The 20,465-nt window shown below is 34.7% G+C and overlaps 1 protein-coding gene across 2 annotated transcripts; it reads right to left on the reverse strand.

Moving 5' to 3' along the window:
- Positions 1-205: 205 nt before the first annotated feature.
- On the reverse strand, positions 206-3,675 carry LOC102617448 (coumarin 8-geranyltransferase 1, chloroplastic-like). 2 transcript variants are annotated; one of them, XM_052442351.1, is made up of 10 exons: positions 3,481-3,675; positions 3,292-3,375; positions 3,084-3,185; positions 2,777-2,860; positions 2,583-2,672; positions 2,312-2,413; positions 2,086-2,181; positions 1,040-1,107; positions 655-759; positions 206-572 (listed from the first exon to the last, which is right to left on the reverse strand). In XM_052442351.1, exons 3-9 carry the CDS (start codon positions 3,162-3,164, stop codon positions 657-659), a joined length of 624 nt encoding a protein of 207 aa, XP_052298311.1. In that variant the 5' UTR covers positions 3,165-3,185; positions 3,292-3,375; positions 3,481-3,675; the 3' UTR covers positions 206-572; positions 655-656. The 2 variants fall into 2 exon arrangements, with proteins under 2 accessions (XP_052298311.1, XP_052298312.1); XM_052442352.1 differs by lacking the exon at positions 3,084-3,185 and having other exon boundaries at positions 3,481-3,673.
- Positions 3,676-20,465: the final 16,790 nt, after the last annotated feature.

Raw genomic sequence — 20,465 nt, forward strand, 5'->3', positions numbered from 1 at the left:
AATCATTAATTAGTTATAAGTGATCAAGATCATCTTCACATTCACATTCAGACAAAATATACAAGGCTAAATTTCTTACAGAGATAATCTTGCTTCTCATGAATGATGAGGAAGTACCGGATATCACAACACCTCTGTAGGCCAGTAACATCATATTAACACAAAGCGGAAGCACCTTTTGAGAATTGAGAAAAAGAGAAAAAGAGATTTGTAAGCCAATTATTATTATTGTACTATGATTTATATTATCTAATTCTTTTTGATGTTGGTGGGAATAAATAAATTATCTACTGAATTTTTCTTTCCCTAAAAGGACACAGTGTTTATCGTGAAGCTAACTCTGCTGCGGATTTTCTCGCCAACTTTGCATTGACTCTCCCCCTTGGTGTTCATCTTTTCTCTATCTCTCCTATTGGAGTAAGATCTTTGATAACTTATGATATGTATGGGATAACTTATCCCTGTTTAATTGCTTGTTAGCTCCTTTAGAGCCCCCTTGAATAAAAAAAAAAGAAAAAAGGACACAGTGTTTTCATGCCAAACTTTTTGTCACCTTCTACATCTGGCAAATCCTGTTAATAAATCACATAAAGAAGTAAATTAGTAACCATCCACTATTTATTAATATTTATTAATGAGAATTGATACACTTACAATTAATGGTCTGCATGGGATCGAATTTTCCAACTAACAGATTGCACTTCTCTATCTTTGGCTAGAATTTCCTCTCCATTTTTTGGATGGTGATTGGACAACCACCTGGGGGAAAAAATATCGCTGATCCTTTCAAGATGAAAGCATTGAGAACCCACAACCAGCATTAATTGCTGGTAATTTGATGGATTAATCATCCAGATTGAATTCAAGATGAAGCTAGGTTGAAAACGTTTAGGTACTGTATGATCTAGAGGACTCATTTTCCAACTAACAGATTTAATGAGTTGATCTAGAGGACTCATTTTCCAACTAACAGATTGCACATCTCTATCTTTGGCAAAAAATTTCCTCTCCATTATTTGGATGGTGATTGGACAACCACCTGGGGGAAAAAATATCGCTGATCCTTTCAAGATGAAAGCATTGAGAACCCGCAACCAGCATTAATTGCTGGTAATTTGATTGATTAATCGTCCAGATTGAATTCAAGAGGAAGCTAGGTTGGAAACATTTAGGTACTGTATGTTAAAAAAATCCATAATTTGTGCTTAATTTTGAATTATTTTCCTCGTGAAATTGTAATTTTTAAAATATCTTAAGTTATTGTAAACATATTTATTTCTCATTTTTATTAAGAAAATTTAAATTTTTATCAAAAGGTCATTTTTTTAATCTTTTAAATAAAAATAAGAGTAAATCGAGATTTACAATAAGATATTTTAATAATTATTATTTCATAAGGGAATAATAATTCGAAATTTGTAACCACAATGATCAGGATCTTTAGCAAATATTGGCACAAATAAATGAGAGAGCTGAGTTATGGAACATAAAGGTTCAATGCAAAAGAGGGATGCTTTCTAAAAATTGGTTAAATAAATGGTGTTGCATGAGCCGGAAAAGGAGAGGCACATGGTGCAATTAAAACCCTTGAAGACAACGGGGAGCTTACGAGAAGGATCTCATTTCGGGACCTTTTGCCTTAACATAATTTCATTGCAGCGCTAAGCTTGGATCGCATTTTTCTCTCATTGCAGGGGAGAATTCCAATGCAAAGTTAGAAAAAGATAAGGGTTTATTAATAATTCCAATTAGAAAGCAATCCATTAACCAAAGTGACACGCAAATTAAACACACTCATTTGCTTCATCATTCAGTGTCATGAAACTATAGTGGATGAAGAATAATAAAACTTGAGATGGGTAAAATAAAGACTCCTTTCGAAAGGAGTTACTTTTACTCTTCAGTTATTTAATTATTTTATGCTTGCGTCATCAGATCTAAGTAATATATGCATGGAGAAAGAGACACTTGGGTTTATAAAGGTTGTTGATTAAATAGATAGTTACAGCATCATTATTTAGGAAATGAATATTTAGATCCATTTTCTGTTAGTGAATTCATTTATTTGAATGTTGAAATTATTACCTTCAAAAGTCCGTTTACGAATGCGAAGATGGACATGATAGCGACCGTAGATATTAATGGTCTTGTAAGTACGAAAGGTCTACCAAGCACGTATTGCTGTATACAAAAATCAAAATTAAACCACTTCATAAAAAATTACAGAAACAAAATGAAGAGGAAAACAAAATTATCGCATGGGAGCCAAATAATTATTTATAATACGAAGAAATCATTTATATGTGTATACCTGCATGTGTATACAGAAAGGTAATTGAAGTGTAAATCCCATCAGAATCACAAGAGTGAGTGGAGCCATAAATGTTTTTGACTTCCACCTAAGAAAAGGAAGCTGCAGCCAAGATTAAAAACAATCATTTAGAGACTATTAATTTTCATTTACAATTTTTTAAAGATTCTAACTCTAATAGTCAATTAAAAAAACTGTTTAAAAACCACTTAGTCGACTAACTCCTGAGAGCATTTTAAGCTACGTTACGACATGCAATTGAAGCACTTACTGGGAGTGAATAAGCGCATCCACATAGAAAGCACAAGATTTGGATCAAGAGAAGTGGTGGGGATCCCGACATAATTGCCAAAGCGTAACTCTGAAAAATTGGGATCAATTAATGAATTAAAAAAGGTTACAAATTAAATAGACTTAACTTTATTTATTAGAGGATTGTAAAAAGTTTTGCGGGCACTTGCTTACCAAGATTGCGCTTCCTATACAAATCGCAATTGCAGTTCCCATTGATAAGTCGCCGGAAGCAAGCGGGAGATACGGCTTGTTAATCTTTTGCAACGTTAAGTTTATTTATTAGCAAAAACAAACAAACAAATAGATAAAGTATATGAAGCGTCAAAGGAGCATATATATAATATCTCAACATACGCATGCATGGAGTCATGGGCAGATAGGATTGTTCGGATTTTATAAAATTCGAATTTAAACTAGAATCAAACAATATATACAACTCTAATTTTAGTTTAAATTTAGAAAGTCCAGACGTCTGGACCTGAGCATCATTTATATTTATATATCCCTTGTCTATTTCAACGTCCCAAATCTGCTTTAAGGCCGTCAGAAAAGTGTTCATCAGTAATGTGGGCACTATGACCTGAAATATATGTCACGATGAATCAATGTTATTCAAACAATCATTTCCGAATACATAGTTGTAACTTTTATTAATTCTTTCTCAGTACTTAATAAACAGTATCTACCTTCAATATTTCAATGAAAAATCTTGGAGTCAAATCAGCAAGACTTTGTACTGGAAGTAAAGAAACTGATACAATCCCAAAAACCTGTAAAGACAAAACACGGATCTCATTTCTGTAAATCTAGAAAGGATTAAAGCAAAAATGAAAAAACTTCATATAATTATTTGCTCTTTATAAGAAGCAACTCACAATGTTAACCCAAGTGTATGAACGAACTGTTAGGGTGGTTAAAATGCAACTGCATGATATACATACGAGCAGAATTTGGTCTCTTCGTTCTAAAAGCAACCCTCAGAGGAATGGTGTCTCGAGCAGATAGTAATTTGGTTGATCAATTGGGATCGGTCAAAGAACCCATGAGGAGAGCCAGAGTCAGGTCTAGACAAATACTCAATTAAAGGTTGACCAATTAGTTGTCCAAAAATATTAGGTACGATGCCCACACCTAGACAGTTACCACGTCAACCACGTTCACCCATTACCTAATCCATGCATTCAACCAACCCACTAAGACCCATGAATAAAGGATGATGCTGCACGTTTGGTTAAAATCCTTGCAAATTCAAATCGAGGGAGGACACTCGAGAATTAGGGGGAAACTCTGCCTCTTTCATCTTAGAACTTTTTTCTTAAATTTTTTTTCTGGTGGGAATTAAAATCTTTACTTCAAATAGCTACAATTAAGCCACAAAGATTTGTGGCAAATGTTTTTGCAGAAACTTGAAAACTGACTTTAGCGTCGGAGGGTTTTCGTCCGAAAAATATTCGACGCCCCCTGACTGTTTAATCATGATTTCAGGTATAAGCAGAGTGGAGAGTACGTAGTCGTCAATATACGTTCCACTGAAATGACTGCAAGCAGTACCGTGCCCCATTAAAACAAATTCAAGTGTTGACGTAGCAACCTAGTCGCCATAATGAGCTTGACCAGATTTCTACATCAACATTTTGGCGCTGTCTGTGAGGATAAAATGAAAAGTTGTCGTTGACCAAGCAAACCGGCTAGAAGATGAGCAAAATGAACACAGGAGAAAATGGAGCTCATGGAGTTGATCTTGGGGTGAATGAGTCCACTACTTTGTAGGAAATAGCAAGTGAGGTGAGAGAAAGGGCAATGTATGAGCCAATGGAACGAATTGAGAGACAAATAGAGACCCTTACAACAATATTGCATGAGTTGAGGGAGAGGCAGAGGGGTTTTGACAGAAGAAACTAGAGGGAGAACCAAGACGTTCCAGAATCAAGTGACAGACTAGACCACGGCGAGCAGAATCTAGCGGTGATGAATAAGTCTAATGTAGAGCAGAAACCTAAAGTCGAAAGTCTATCCCGTGGTGAGCAGAATTACGGAACAAGGGGTCAGTCCGTAAAGGTCAAAATTTGGAGAATTTTGGGGAGGAAGTGAATATTGAAGAAGAGGGAATTAAAGCAGTATCTGCATGACATAGAGCAGGAACGTGAACAGGTCGCAGCATTTAACCCTAGTTGCACCATGGAACCAGGGGGAGAAGTACGAAGATTGGCTCAGATAATAGACGAGATGTAGGGCATGAGAAAGCTTGCAAGTGGAGAATAATGTTTGATAATGAATCTCTGCTCTTAGCTGAGATCATGAGCACCATAATACTTAAGGATTTTTATTTTCCTAATCTCAGGTACTTTGGGAGGAATGACCCATTGGTGCATATTAAACGTTTCAATGACATGATGGATGTGTAAGGATTGACACAGGCGCAGAGGTGCATAGCATTTCCTCTAACACTGGAGGGACGAGTGCGAAATTGGTATCGTAAATTTCCTAGGGAAGTATCAAAAGTTTTGAGCAGATGTCCCTGAAATTCGCCAAGCATTTTCGCGGAGCAGTGGCCCCAAAGGATGACATGATAGAACTTATGGGTATCAAACAGGAAGAAAATAGGACCCTAAGAGAATTCGTGAAAAGATATCACTGTGTTGTACTTGACCTTGGGGCATTCAATCATCCCCAGGCTTTGAAGGGGCTAAAGGAAGGAGTAAAAATAGGGAGACTATGGTACAATATGAGGATCCTAGTTGTGCAATCGTATTTCATGGCATATGAGCATGCGAAGAGAGATATTGAGATTGAGGAGGAATAAGCAGCTAAGATTAAGACTGAGTAGTTGGAGGAGCTACAACGAAGAGGAAAGGGAGCCGAAAAGGAAATGCACAAGACATGTTGAGAAACCAGCACTAAGCAGGGGAGAAGGTGTGAGACCAACCCCATATTTACGGTTCCAGAAACCTTATAAGTTTCACCAGGACAAAATTCCCCTTCATAACGCCTCGAGCAGAGACCATAAGAGAGAGCAAAACTGACCACACAACCATCCCTACCACAATATCTCAATAGCTCACCATCAACCAAACACCAAATTTAATAGACGCAGTTCGGATCCTAACAATTTCCCCAGTGATAGAGCAATGTAAATTTTTAACTAAAGTCTGGTGTATAGGTAGTATACTCCCTTAAGTGTCCCCTTGGAGGAGCGGTTCCATGTCACAAAGAATCGAGGCCTATTGTGTCCCCTACCGCCAATTGCAAAAGCAGAAAATAAACAAGATAGGAGTAGATTATGCAAATTTATGACACTTATGGTCATATGACCGCCCAATGCAGATACTTAAAGAACCAAGTAGAGGATCTGATAAGGAATTAATATATGAATGAGTTTATTGATGGGAGTTATCCTTTGGTAGATTAGCAGCTCACAGGAATAAAGGTCGAAATGATGGGTCAAGAATAGCCGATGGTCAGTGTTATAGCAGGTGGGCCCATGTTAACTGGAGATTCAAATAAGGCTCGGAAAAATTATAGAAAGTATGCCATGACCAGTTAAGAAGTACTCTACAACATACCGGCAGCAAAAAGGGCCAAGATAAGGCAAGTTCCGATCATGTGGACAAAAAACGATGAAGATAGAGTGTTATACCCATATAAGGATGCTGTGGTAATAAAGGCAAATGTTGCAAATAAAGAGTTCAATAAAATACTTGTTAATTCGGGGAGCTCAGTAGATGTCCTTTTCAAATATGCTTTAAAGGAGATGGGAATCATGAACCTGAGCCTAGAACACACCAACACTTCTTTAAAGGGGTTTGGAAGAGGAAGGCTGACGCCCTTAGGAGTGGTTGAGCTACCGGTGATGATTGGTTCACGACCGTTCGAAAAAACTATGATGTTGAACTTCGTAGTGGTTGAAGAGGATAATGCATACCAAATGATTTTTGGTAGACTTTTCCTAAGGATTAGCAAATCAGTAATGTCTAACTATTACATTGCAATCAAATATCGGGTAAATGGTGTAGTGAGAGTTTTAAAGGGCGACCAGAGGATAGTTAGGAGCTGTTACGCAACCACAGCCAAAGAAACCATACAGATAACCTTGTTAGATGCACAAGGGGAGTTTAAAAGGGGAAGCCAAGAACCGGGTGAAGATACAATAGAAGTGATGATAGGGTGTGACGATTTATGTAAAATTATGAAGATCGGTTTGAATCTAAATGAATAGCTGAGGAGAAAGCTGGTCAATTATTTGCAAGCACACCTAAATGTGTTTGCTTGGTCTCACAAGGACATGCTGGGAATTGATCTAACGATTGTGTGCCACAAGTTGGCAATATATAAAAATGCAAAATTGGTGAAGCAGAAGAAGAGATGTTTCAATCAGGAAATGTACGATACTATAAACAATAAGGTGGAGAAACTGCTACGAGCAGGATTCATTAGGGAAGTTGATTATCCCTCATGGATTTCTAATGTGGTCCTAGTGAAGAAGGTCAACAGGAAGTGGAGAATGTGCATTAGATTTCACGGATCTCAACAAATCTGAAAGATTGAATAGTTTCCCGCTTCCAAAAATAAACCAGCTGGTTGATTTTACAACAGGGTATGGCCAGCTCAGTTTTATGAATGCATTTATGGGTTACAATTAGATACCCATGCATAAGTAGGAGGCGGAACATATCGCTTTCATCACTAACCAGGGGTTTGTTTTGCTACGGGGTGATGCTTTTTGGTCTTAAGAACGTAGGTGCAACCTATCAGAGTTGGTAAACATGATCTTCAAACCTTTGATTGGCCAGACAATGGAAGTCTATGTAGATGACATAATCACCAAATCGAAGAATCCTAAAGAGCTTGTGAAACACCTCTAGAAGACCTTTAACCTGTTAAGGAGGTATAAGATGAAGCTAAGCCTGGAGAAGTGCGCATTTAAGGTCAGTTCAGGAAATGTTTTTGGATTCATGGTGAGCCGTAGGGGAATCGAGGAAAACCCCGAGAAGATTAGAACAATCATAAAGATAAAATCTCCTTGCACACTCGAGGAGATTTAAAGTCTTATGGGATAATTAGTAGCCCTGAATCGATTTATATCTCGAGCAACAGACAAGTGCTACGTCTTTTTTCAGGTTATGAGGAGAAGAAAAAAGATATAATAGATAACAGAGTGCGAGGAGGCATTCCAACAATTGAAAGAATACTTGATCAGAGCCTCGCTGCTATTAACACCATGAGAGGGTGACACATTGTATTTATACTATGCAGTCTCACAGTGTGCTACAAGTTCAGTTTTAATAAGAGAGGAAACATGAGGTTAGCACCCGGTGCATTATACCAGCAAAGCATTGTTATATGCAAAGACCAAAAGCCCGAAAATGGAGAAATGGGTTGTGGCCTTAGTAACAACTACTCGCAAAACGAGGCCATATTTTCAGGCATACCCAGTAGTGGTGATGACAGATCAACCGCTTCGACAGAGGCACTTGGTTAAATGGTCAGTAAAATTAAGCGAGTTTGATATAAGCTATCAGCCTTGGACGACTATTAAGGCACATACGCTAGTGGATTTTGTTGTTGAATACACAAAATTAGACATAGACATCAGTTATGAACAAACAACTAGTGAAGAAAGTTCTAATGGGGTCTGGCTAATAATAATGGATGGATTTTGTGGGGAGCAAGGATCTGAAGCAGAGGTGATATTACGCAGGCCAGAGGGGGTTGAAGTTTCTTATGCCATAAAGTTTGAATTCAAAGTAACTAACAACTGGGCAGAATATGAAGCTTTCATTGCTGGTTTGTAGTTGGCTCATGCATTGTGAGCAGAAAAGGGTGAAGATACATACAAATTCTCAACTAATTGATAAACTATACAATCAGTAGCTACAGCTCACCGAATATTATTAGCGGTAAGATTTGGCATCGACAATCCCTTATTCTAGACACAATCTTTATTTTGAGCAAGTATCACTTGAGAATATTAATATTCCTTATGTACAAATGATTTCATTCCTTAATGTATGTAGTCATAAATAGGATAGCCTGTCTAGCCATTACACTAAGAGATTTGGCTGACCTTAATAGTTGTATATAAGCTTGTAACTCTCTCGTTCTTTCATATATCAAGAAAATATTTTGAGCATAATATTTTTCACTTATAACTAACTATCTCAATGAAAGCTTCCAAACAAGAGGTAAAAAGAAGGAGTTGTATTTGAAAAAGGAGAAACAACTGATGAGAATTTTGGGCAGGTGGAGGCCGAGTAAATATTAAGAATAGAGAATTATCGAGTAGACATTTTGGCTAGAATGACAGCAACATCAGATGTGAAAATGCCTAAGTCTGTAGTAAAAATCAAAACTTCCCCGAGCATCGAACATAAAGAAGAAGTGATGAGGGTAGATACAAGGGGCTCGTGGATAGATCCGATTATCTTATACATTTGGGATAGGAATTTTTCTAGCAGACAAAAAGCAAGCAAGGAAACTTAAGTGCCAGGCGGCTAGATATGCGTTGATTGACGGGGGGCTTTATCGACGAGGATACAACTTCCCATTGCTGAGATGTTTAGATTATGATCAAACAGATTATGTGCTGCGAGAAATTCACGAGGGAATTTGTGGGAATCACTCGGGGGCAAGGTCTTTAGCTTTTAAAGCACTGAGGCAGGGGTATTTCTAGCTGACCATGCACATGACGCACAAGAAAAGATTAATAGTTGTAAAAGTTGCTAGAGTTTTGCGTGCTTTCCAGCTCAGCCACTAGAAAAACTCACAACAATGTCTTCTTCGTAGGCTTTCACACAGTGGGGGATTAATCTGATAGGGCCTTTACCCAAATGACGAGGAGCAGCCACGCATGCTATTGTGGCCATAGATTACTTCACGAAGTGGGTTCAGGTTGAAGCCTTAAGCAAGATCACAGAGAGGAGGACAACCGATTTTATCTGGAGGAACATAATATGTAGGTATGGAAGTTCCTACGTGCTTATAACGGATAACGAGAGACAGTTCGATAATCACAACTTCAAAGAGTTTTGTAATAATTTAAATGTAAAACTGAAGTTTTGTTCACCAACTCATCCACAAACAAACGAGCAAACAAAGTTATAAAAAAGCTCTTAAAAGCTCGACCGGGTGATAAATGCATATTTTTCATATATTTTGCTATTAATTTCTCCATCTTTTTCTTGTTTTGATCTTAAATATTCTAGTTATTTTAGTTAATTTTTAATTTAGTAAATTATATTTTTTTATTGTGTTAATTTTTATCTTAGTTTTTTTTATTTTATTATTTTAGGTATATTTTGAGATTAAAGAGAAATTAAATCAGAGCATTTAAGAAGAAATCTGCTTGAAGGAATTAGAAAAGGGAAATAATCAGAGATTTTTGGAAACCAAGAAAACCGAAGCCAACAAAATTAATTCATGCATATTCAGAAGATTATGACCATAACGTGGAGATTAAAGAGGGAATTGAATTTAATTCAATTTGGTGGCTTCATTTAATTGGAATCAAGAATCTTAAAGGGTAATAACATGTGCAAGCATTAAAGTGGCTTTGGCTTGCTCATTGGTTAATGTGGGAAGCAAACTGAACCAAAAAAGGAAATGGCCATATTTCATGCACGTGAATTGCCTAAACAATTGGTGGACAAAGCATTGGAAATAAAGAATTGAAATGGCATGTGCATGGCAATTAAAGGAAGCAAATTAATTGCTTTAAAATACGGCCAATCTTGGGCATTATAAAAGCCAACTTTTGGCTTTTGATTTGGAGGAGAGAATTGGCAGCAAGAGAATTTGAGATTGCAGCCGCAAGAAGGAAAAAAAAACAAGGAAGACGCCAGAAGGAATTAAATTGAAGCAAAGGCGGCCGCTTGAATTAATCTCTATGATTGGTTTTATCAGTTCTCTTATTCTTAATTCAATTATGTTAGGCTAGATTTTTTATTTGGTTGAGGGTGAATTCAAAACCCTAAACATGTTATGCAATTAAATTTAAATTCTATCATTCAATTTATTTAATTGAGATTGTTTATGTTCTTCTATAATTAATGTTTATGATTTTATTCTCGTCTTGTTTGAGTGACCAATTAGATAGGACTTGAATAAATTCTATTATTAGATTAAAATTCTTGATCTGTAATTGTCTTGATATTTTAATCATTAGTAGCAGGTTGGAATCAGTGATTTCAATTGGAGAACATAACCTAGGTTAAATAATCCGAGTTGTGTGTTTATTACCTAGATTAACCTCATATCTTTCTCTATTTAATGCGTCCATTATCTTAAATTTAAAGAGATTGTTTTAAATTATTTAATGGTTAGAGATTAGGTGAAGAGCTTGTTTTGCCTAACGACAAACTCAGGAAAGATTGAGACTAACAGAACTTATTGTTGTCTACGGTTGATAGTTTCAATATAAATTGATGATAGAATTGATATATTTTGTGCATGTTTGGTGGTGACAAATGATCCTTTAACCAAAGTTTTCATCATTATTATTTCTTTCTCCTTTAATTGGAGTTTTTATTAAATTTTTGTTTTTATAGTTTAATTTCTTTATTTCTTGCTATTTAGTTAAAAATTCAAAAACTCCCCTTTTATTTATAATTGGCATTTTCTTTAGTTAGATTAATTTATATTAATTATTTCTATTATTATTTTATTTTAAGTCTTGCTTGAGAGTTAATAATAAATATGACTAGCATAGTCTTTGTGGGATCGATCCTTACTCGTTCTGTACTAATTATTTATACTAGTAGTAAGGTTTTAAATTTGGTGCATCCTAACGACACTACCACTGGGAGAAAAGAAAGGCTTCTAGGTCAACGAGTTGCCTGGTGTGCTCTGGGCTTATAGGACCACTCACATGACCGCCACCGGAGAAACCCCGTTTGCATTAGCTTTTGGTCATGAAGTGGTAGTCCCTGCAGAGATTGGGATAAGCACACATCAGATATAGCACTTTGATGAAGAGGAGAATAGCGAGCATATATACTTGAACTTGGATTTGTTAGGTGAAAAGAGGGAGACAGTCGCAAGGAGAGCAGCTGAATATCAGCAAGGGGTTGCTCGCTATTGCAACTAGAATGTACGGGTACAACAATTTAGAAGTGGAGATTGGGTGCTTAGAAGGGTTAATCAAAGCACAAAGGATTTGAGTTAAGGAGTGTTTGGGCCTAACTGGGAGGGGCCAGACAGAGTTTTACGAGCAGCAGGACCAAAGACCTACAAGCTAGCTTATGGAGATGGTCGTGAGGTCAAGCGATTGTGGAATGCCGTGAAATTAAAGAAGTATTTCCAGTGTGCGTTCTCTGTAAAGAGTTAGCTTTTGAATTTATGTTCTATATTAATGTTCAATCTAGTCATAATTACTAGATGTGAATGTTCAATTTGTTTCATATAGTTTCTAAAGTACTGAATAATAAGAGCTCGACGAAGTTCATTCAGTTAATCCTTACTATTACAAAGACTAGCAGTAATGGATGCAAATACTTTCCTAGGCAAACAAAGTCTTAAAGTCTCAAAGCCTTTTCGAGGCGGGACAAAAGTCAAATTTGCCAGAACTTGCTCGATCAAGCGAATGCGAGTAGGCATAAATTCATATAATATCCTCAAAGGCAAATAAAAGACTTAAAGTCTGAAAGCCTGCTCGAGGCGAGGCAAAAAGTCAAAAATTGTCGAAACCTACTCAGTCAAGTGGTAATGAACAAATAATTGTTCCAAAATATTTTCTAAAGCAAATAAAAGACTTAAAGTCTCAAAGCCTCCTCAAGACGAGACAAAAGTGAAATTTGCTAGAACCTACTCGATCAAACGAAGACGAGCAGGCATAAATTCGTACAATATTCTCAAAGGCAAATAGAAAACTTAAAGTCTCAAAGCCTGGCGCGATAAAAAGTCAAATTTTGTTAGAACCTGCTCAGTTAAGTGGTGACGAGCAGGTAATTGTTCCAAAATATTTTCTAGAACAAATAAAAGACTTAAAGTCTTAAAGCCTGCTCGAGACAAGATAAAAATTAAAATTTGCTAGAACTTGCTCAGTCAAGTGGTGACGAGTAGGTAATTGTTCTAAAAATATTTTTTAAGGCAAGTAAAAGACTCTAAATCCCTAGGCCTACTCGAGGTGAGACTAAAGTCAATGTTTGCCCAAACTTGCTCGACCAGATGAGGTCGAGTAGGTAATCGATTTTGCAAAAAGAATTGTATGTAAATAAAAGACTTAAAGCTTCGAAGCCTGTTCAAGGCGAGATAGACAAAGCCAAGCAGCCAATCAATTTAGAAAATGTTCAAGGTTTATGTAAGTTTGTTCAGAGCATAAATCAACAACATGGTGCACAAAATCGATAAAGGACAATTTATTAATGCTCAAAATACATGAACAAATAAAAAACTTATAATCTTATACATGAAACATTACTTATAAATCATGAGGATGAGGGTTTATTTGTTCTGTAGAAGGGGAAGCGTCAACAACAACTAATGAGGAAGCCACATCAGTATCCTCAGGTGGCTCCTTTTGGCCTTTAGCTCCCTCACTCTGCTCTTCCATGTACCTGTTCACACCTTCTTCTAATTTGCTCATGCCCAATTCTAGGTACTCTTTCTTGAGGATGAACATGATGCAATTATAGCTGAAGGCGAGCCCAGAGTTGTATTCCTTGTCAGCCTTTCTCTCCAAGTTGTCGACCCTGTCTTCGAGTTCAGAAATCTGCAACTCTGAGGACTTGAGCTACTCTTCATATGCAAATTTCTAAGTCTCTCGCTCGCTTATGGTAACATTAAGATCTATTCTCGCCTCAGACAACTCACACTTGAGCTGGGTGGCCGTCGAATCAGCAAGAACAACTTTCTCTTCAAGGTTTAGGACTTCTTGATGGAGCTTAGCCGATCGCTTCTCTGCACGCTCTGCCTTGTTAGCTTTTTGCTTAAAAGCCTGGATCTCTATTTGTCTCTTCCTGTCATATTGAGAGACTCTAGCCTTATAATAGGTGCCTTAAGTAGCAAACTGGAATGCAATAAGGATAAAATTATTAGTTTTTCACTTAAAGTGTTGATTAATGCGCTCATTATTTTTAAATTATCTTAACACTCCCAAATATATTTTTATGTGAAATTCACAATATGTTAATTTTTATCTCGTAAATATTTTTTAGGAATAAAGATGGAATTGGAATTGAAAGAGGGAACAAAAAAGAACTGCTGAAGCACAATTGAGGAGATGTAATTAATAAAAAAAAAGGGGTAAGCAACCATGCTCGTGATGGTCAAGTGGCCATCTTGCCATCTGATCATCACACCTCTCAATGTATATATATATTATCAAAATAAAATAAAATAGCATAATAATAAAAAAAATAATAAAAAGGATGGATCCCTTGCCTATAAAAGGCAAGGGGACGCAGGCGAGAGGGGTAGTCGAGAGAGAACAGAGTGAAGCTGAGGAAATCTTTCTTTCTTTCTTTTGTTGTTCTCTGGTGTAATCAATATCCTTGTAATATATTTCAAAGGTTTGTCAAATAAAGAAATGGTGTTTTGTTTTCTTTCAATATGAGTGGCTAATTTTACTAAGATGAGGTGAATGGTGAATCTCAAGATTTCAAATTATAAAATTAATTACTTTCTCAATTGAGTTTTAAGTTTATTTTATTTTTTTTAGTTATTTTTATGTTATGTTAATTCATAAATTTCCTTAGATTTGTATGATATTTTAACATAATGTCAACACATTAATATATATAGTTGTGGCACATTATGTACTTAATTCCATATTTATCCACACACATAGTTAGTTAAAAATTAAATGACATAATAATTAACTTTTCAAAGTGAGGGAAAATATAAAAATAAGAGAGTATTTAAACTATAGTTTGAATATTGAGAGTGAATCATGTAACCTTAGCATATTTTAAAATTGATTCCTAGTGATTTCTTTTTCTGCAATTAATTTTCTTTGTTTAACAAATTGACTACTAGATTTTAAAATCCATGTGGTTCGACCCCGGACTCATCTGATTATATTATAACTAGACACTCTTATACTTGGGAGTAATAACACTTTTGAGTCATGTCAATATTCTTTTAAGGATTTTGAGGGTTTATTAGAAAAATAATTTTTTTCCATTCATGTGCTAAAGATTGTTGACTGGTCCCTTATCTTCTATCAAAATTTTAAGAGTATTTGTTATTGTCAAAATAAAAAAAAGTAACTTTTACCTTTAATATAATTAATGACAAAAGAGTCTTAGGTTAATTTTCAAAATATAAAGATTAAATAGGCATTAAAACTAAAATAACAAAAACCAAATATGCATTTATCCTCCTACATAAATGGTATTATTTTACCTTTAAGAAGGTTAGTTTTCAACTACTACAGTGGCAATAATCTTTTGAATAATATAGAATGATGTAGGATGTTATTTTAGGACTTTCGGATTTATTATTTTAGGTCTTTAGGTATTTTCTATTTTTATTGGAGTCAGTTATGCATGTGTTTTAGTCTTTTATTTATATTATAATTGTAATTTAATTTCACTTTTTACAATAATTTAGGAAAGTAGGTTTCTTATATTATAAATAGAGAATCTTATTATTATTATCGCATCTTCTACCTTTTCATTAATAATAAAACCTCTCTTTTATAACTTACTTTTGTATTATTTATCAAAATCTCTCTTGTAGAGTCTTTAGATTAGAGTGCCATCTAATCTCACTTAACACATTAGTAAAATCTCCTGGAGTCATTTAGATTAGAACGAGACCTAATTACACTTTGATTAAATTGTAACCTAAACCCGTTGACTTGATTCGGTACTAAAATGATATATAGTGCTTTTCTACCTTATCATTCCACTTCCACTATCCTTCTCCCTCATAGAGAAAGTGAAATATCAAGAGCGAAAGAAACATTAATTTATCAATACATGTAATGCACGTGAATACATTTGTACAATTGTTTAGGCAATCAACGTATTCTCATTTTACTAATCGTACAATTTTGTTTTATTTGAAGAAACCTCGATGATACGAGAGAAATTTTAATCCCATTTGCATTGAAAAACCAAGCAATCAAAATGATAAAATCAAATTTGGAAAGTCTTTCAGTGTCAAATTTTGCTTGGAAGTCTTAACTTCTCTTGGGCTTAGGGCTTAGAGCTTAGGAAAAAGCTTATTAACTTAATGTATAGAGTTGAACTATTGGCATCCCCTATAAATCTCTTTAAACCCCTTTCGTTGCATATTCACTCACACTTTTAGGCTTTGTTTGGTACAACTTATGGAATAGAGCTTATAGGAGTAGAGCTTATACTAGAGAGTTTTTGACAAAAAGCCATTGGGTGTTTGGTTATCAACTAAAAAAGCTCTTTTGAACCATTAGACTATTTGGTTCTGTAAAACTAAAAGTGCTTTTGTGTAATTAAATTACCAAAAATGATATTATTTATAATTATATAACTTGAAACAAATGCATCCAAGCTATCCATTAACAAGAAAAAATTAGTTCAATCATCTCTTCAATGTTCAAAATTAAAAATTGCATCATTGATATATTCTGCCAAACAAATAATACTATCCAAATTAAGATAATAATCAATAATATAACTAAAATGTTAACAGAACATGAGAAGTGTTGCAATTTGATCACGTTCTTGGTCCATTTCACGTACATTGAATGAACATGACTTTGTTCTTCATTGTTCTCTTCCTTATGATTCTCACTTTCACTTGTTGGAAGCAATTCCTCATCATCATCAAAAGGTTGAAATTCTTGGTCATTATCTACATATTTTCTTATAAAATTGTGAAGAACCATTGAAGCAATCACAATTTTCACTTGCTTACTAAAAGGATAACTAAGCATTTAGCGCTAAATTTTCCATATATTTTTTCAAACACCAAAAGTCCTCTCAATCATGCATCTCAAGGAAGAGTGGGCATGATTAAATATTTCTTTTTGTCCTCTTAGTTGGCTTCCACATCGAAAATCTGGAAGATGATATCGTTTACCTTTATAAGGACCTAAATAACTTATCATGTGAGGATATCCAACATCGCCTAGGTAATACTTACATGCAAAATAGAAATTCTATAATTGAAAAAAATTAAACAAACTTACATAGAAATGTATTATAAATAATATGTTATAACTAACTTGTAGGTGTATGAGGAAAGTGAAAATTCTCTATACATAACGCCTCTAAAAATATACGCATATCACGGGCAGTGTCTTCCCATCCAGTGCATGCAAATGTAAAACACATATTAAAATCACATGCAGCCATCACGTTTTAAGTAGAAATCCTTTTTCTTCCAATATATGGTATTTGCTTCGACGTAGGCACTATAACTAGTATATGTGTCCCATGAAGTGCCCCAATACAATCTTTAAAATATTGGCAATATCATTCATCATTCCTAATTTTTTTGGGAACTCCATTAAACAGTGGGTATGATGGTTTCAAAACATCAATGGCCATATGATAAACAACATCTAAAACTATTCCAAACAAACTCGATATAGTTTCACCTGAATGTTGAAATCTTTCTTGAACCATTCTATTCCTAAATGCATGACTCAATCATAGATATATTCTCGCCTCTTTTAAGACCATATGATTCACTCAAAACTTGACATAATTTCATAATGACATGTTTTTCCATTCTAAATTGTTGGTGACATCTATCTTTATGTCCATTTAGCACCTCTAATATAAAAGAATGACCTGAATGATGGGATGTTCTACATTGTTCCTTTAAACTATGCTTAATAAAATGATTGACATAAATGCAACTCCAATTTGTACCATTTGTAACAATTTGTACTCAGCATCACTTTCATCAATGTAATTATGCTCACTATCATTGTCATTTTATGGGACTTCCATATCGGTACACACATATATAACAAAAATTATCATTATTTAAAAAGAAAAGAAAAAAATAAAATATAATCTAACACAGCTCAAAACCAAATAAAATAAAAATATCCCAATCGGTTCAAAATAATATTCTTAATACAAGAAGATAAATAAAAAAAGCTAAAGCAAACAATAGTCTTGAATATAACAAGCCATAAAATAAAACTAGAAAGAGTCTTTCATGAACTTCAACCACTCAATTTCAACATTTCAATTCTTGATTGCAACAAACATCTCTCTATTCTCCTTCTTAAGATAATTTTTAGTGGCATTCAGATACATCTCACTTTTTATCTCAATTTCAGGCATATTAGTAACATTTCCATTACTTCTACAATGCTACAACCATTTTCACCATTTCTTATAACTATTGATGGTCTACTCTGTATTGCCTAAGATAAGCGATCTAATTGTTACAATCTAATTGTATCTCCATCTCGCTTTTGAATTGATAATTTTCTTTTCCTTCCATTATAATGTGTAGATGCTACAGGAGTGCCATTATCAATGTCAGTCTCAATATTCTCTAGTCCATCAAAATTATTTGGTCCAATATTGACATTCTCCTTCTAAAAATATATATTATTATCTTCATCAACATATTCATTAGATGGTCTACCGTCACCATCATTTAGTACAAAACCCATGGATGGCGCCCATGATCCTTCCCCTGTAGCAGCAACATCTTTGAACAAAATTTCTCAAGCCTTTAGAATGAAATTTAATTGCTTGAGGTATCTCCTACAATAATCCAAAAGGATTATATGTTAAAAATATGTCTAAGTTTCTCCCAAAATCATTTCCTATTACACTGTAAAATAAAAAGGTTAGAAATTTGCACCTTCAATTTTCTCTCCCACCATTCATCTCTAGCTGTAATTGTCTGTTTTACAAGATCCCATCCTAAACCGGTTTCATTTCTTAGCAAGTTTGTCCAAAGTTGCCAATCTTTTTTTAGGATGTCCCACTTGTTTTTCAATTTTTTTTTGTTCATGATCTCTACCGATCATTAAATAAAACTTAGCAATAAGATTTTTCCACCCAATCTTATTAAAGTGACCATTTGGTCGATTCCCAGCTAATGTTTCATTCACGCAAATCTCAACTGTTGTGCCAAATGCCAGTAAAGAACTGATAATGGCTCACCAAGATCCACTCAAGAAAGGTTCTTGTATCTAAAATTAAAGATGATATGTACTCAGTTTAATGAACGCTTTAACCAATCTGAACAACCAATGCAAATCAAAGTAAGAATTAATGAACAGAAAGAACAATACAGAACAACACAGAGAAAGCTTATAGTGGTTATGTTATGGAAGCCTACGTCCACTGTGAAAAGGTGAATCTAAGTTTGTATTGAATGAGTGTCTACAGAGTACAAGCTTTTTAGAGAAGATAACAACTAACACTATATCGTTATTCCAAAGTATGGAGCTATATATACAAGCAATGCTTGATCAAGATGGACTCTCAATCACCAGCAAGTTTCCCCTGTGTTCAGTGACAAAGATCAGCAGCTTCCCGCGCTGGTTAACAGCTTTAACTGACTTTTGATCAGCCTCCAAGATACGTGTCTTCATCTTGTTGATTCTAAGTGATGAAACGGCAGCTTAAGCTATCGTCTCCTTTAAGTGAATCACGTGCGAAGTCAAATGTCTTTCTTGCACACACAGATGACACGATATCCTTGTCATATAGCCTTCTTAGGGACTTCAACCGACATGTCATAGTCTTGACAGATCTTTAACTGACTTGTCTCACTTGATTACAAACTAATTTGATCTCAATTCTCATGTCAAAATAATGACTCAAGTTCTAAAATTTGTTATGAACCCGTTGTTTTCTTTGTGATGCATCAATCAATAAAATTACTCTTTTTCATAGACGTTTTGGTCATCCTATCATCAGATATTATTGCATTTACTTAAGAAAAATAAATATGTTAATCTCTCAAGTAATTCAACAAAGTAGGCACTTTAACATGGTTATGAAACATGTCAGATGGGTAAAGTTCATAGGTTACACTTTTCTATTATAGAAATCAAAACCTCTAAGGTTCTTGAACTCATTTATATAGATTTGTGGGGTCCTTCACCTGTTCTTTCTATAGATGGTTATGCCTGTATATAACCTTTGTTAATGATTTTAATAGATACATTTAGACCTATCCTTTAAAACTAAAATCCGATGCTTTAGAAGTCTTCAAGTTGTTCAAATTGCAGGTTGAGAATCCATTCAACAGTACCATCAAAATACTACAATCTGACTAAGGGTAGAGTATAGATCATTCACTCAATTTTTAAACCAACCTGGAGCCACTTTTAGACACTCATGTCCCTATACACATCACCAAAATAGGTTAGTTGAAAAGAAACACAAGCACATTTTAAAACTAGGTTTCACCTTGTTAGCTCAATCTAAGTTATCCTTTAAAGTTTGGGGGGATGCCTTCTATACAACAATTTGTCATATCAATAGGTTACCATCTACAGTTCTAGAATTTCTTACACAATATGAAAAAGTATTCAACTATAAACGTGATTATGATATCCTAAAATGTTTTGGTTGCACATGTTTTCCTTACGTATTAGATTATAATAAGTATAAGTTTGATTATCATTCTAGTAAATTTATTTTCATTGGCTATAGTACTTCCCATAAAATATGCAAGTGTCTACATTCTTAAAGACAATATATATAGTCAGACATGTCATCTTTGATGAATCTTCATTTCCTTGCTCTACAGACTTTGCCTTTACTTCAAAAGAGTCTAATCCTTGTTCAAATCAGTCATTCACTCTCAATAAGTCTATCATTCATCCACATTCCTTACACTTCCAATCTCTATTGATCGCAACTCAAACAATCCTAACTTTGTAAGTTCTACAAGCAGCAGTTTTCATCACTCAAAAAATCCTACTTAAGATAATATTTCCTACTCATCACCA

The sequence above is a fragment of the Citrus sinensis genome, chromosome 5, assembly GCF_022201045.2.
Source record: "Citrus sinensis cultivar Valencia sweet orange chromosome 5, DVS_A1.0, whole genome shotgun sequence".
Lineage (NCBI taxonomy): Eukaryota > Viridiplantae > Streptophyta > Magnoliopsida > Sapindales > Rutaceae > Citrus > Citrus sinensis.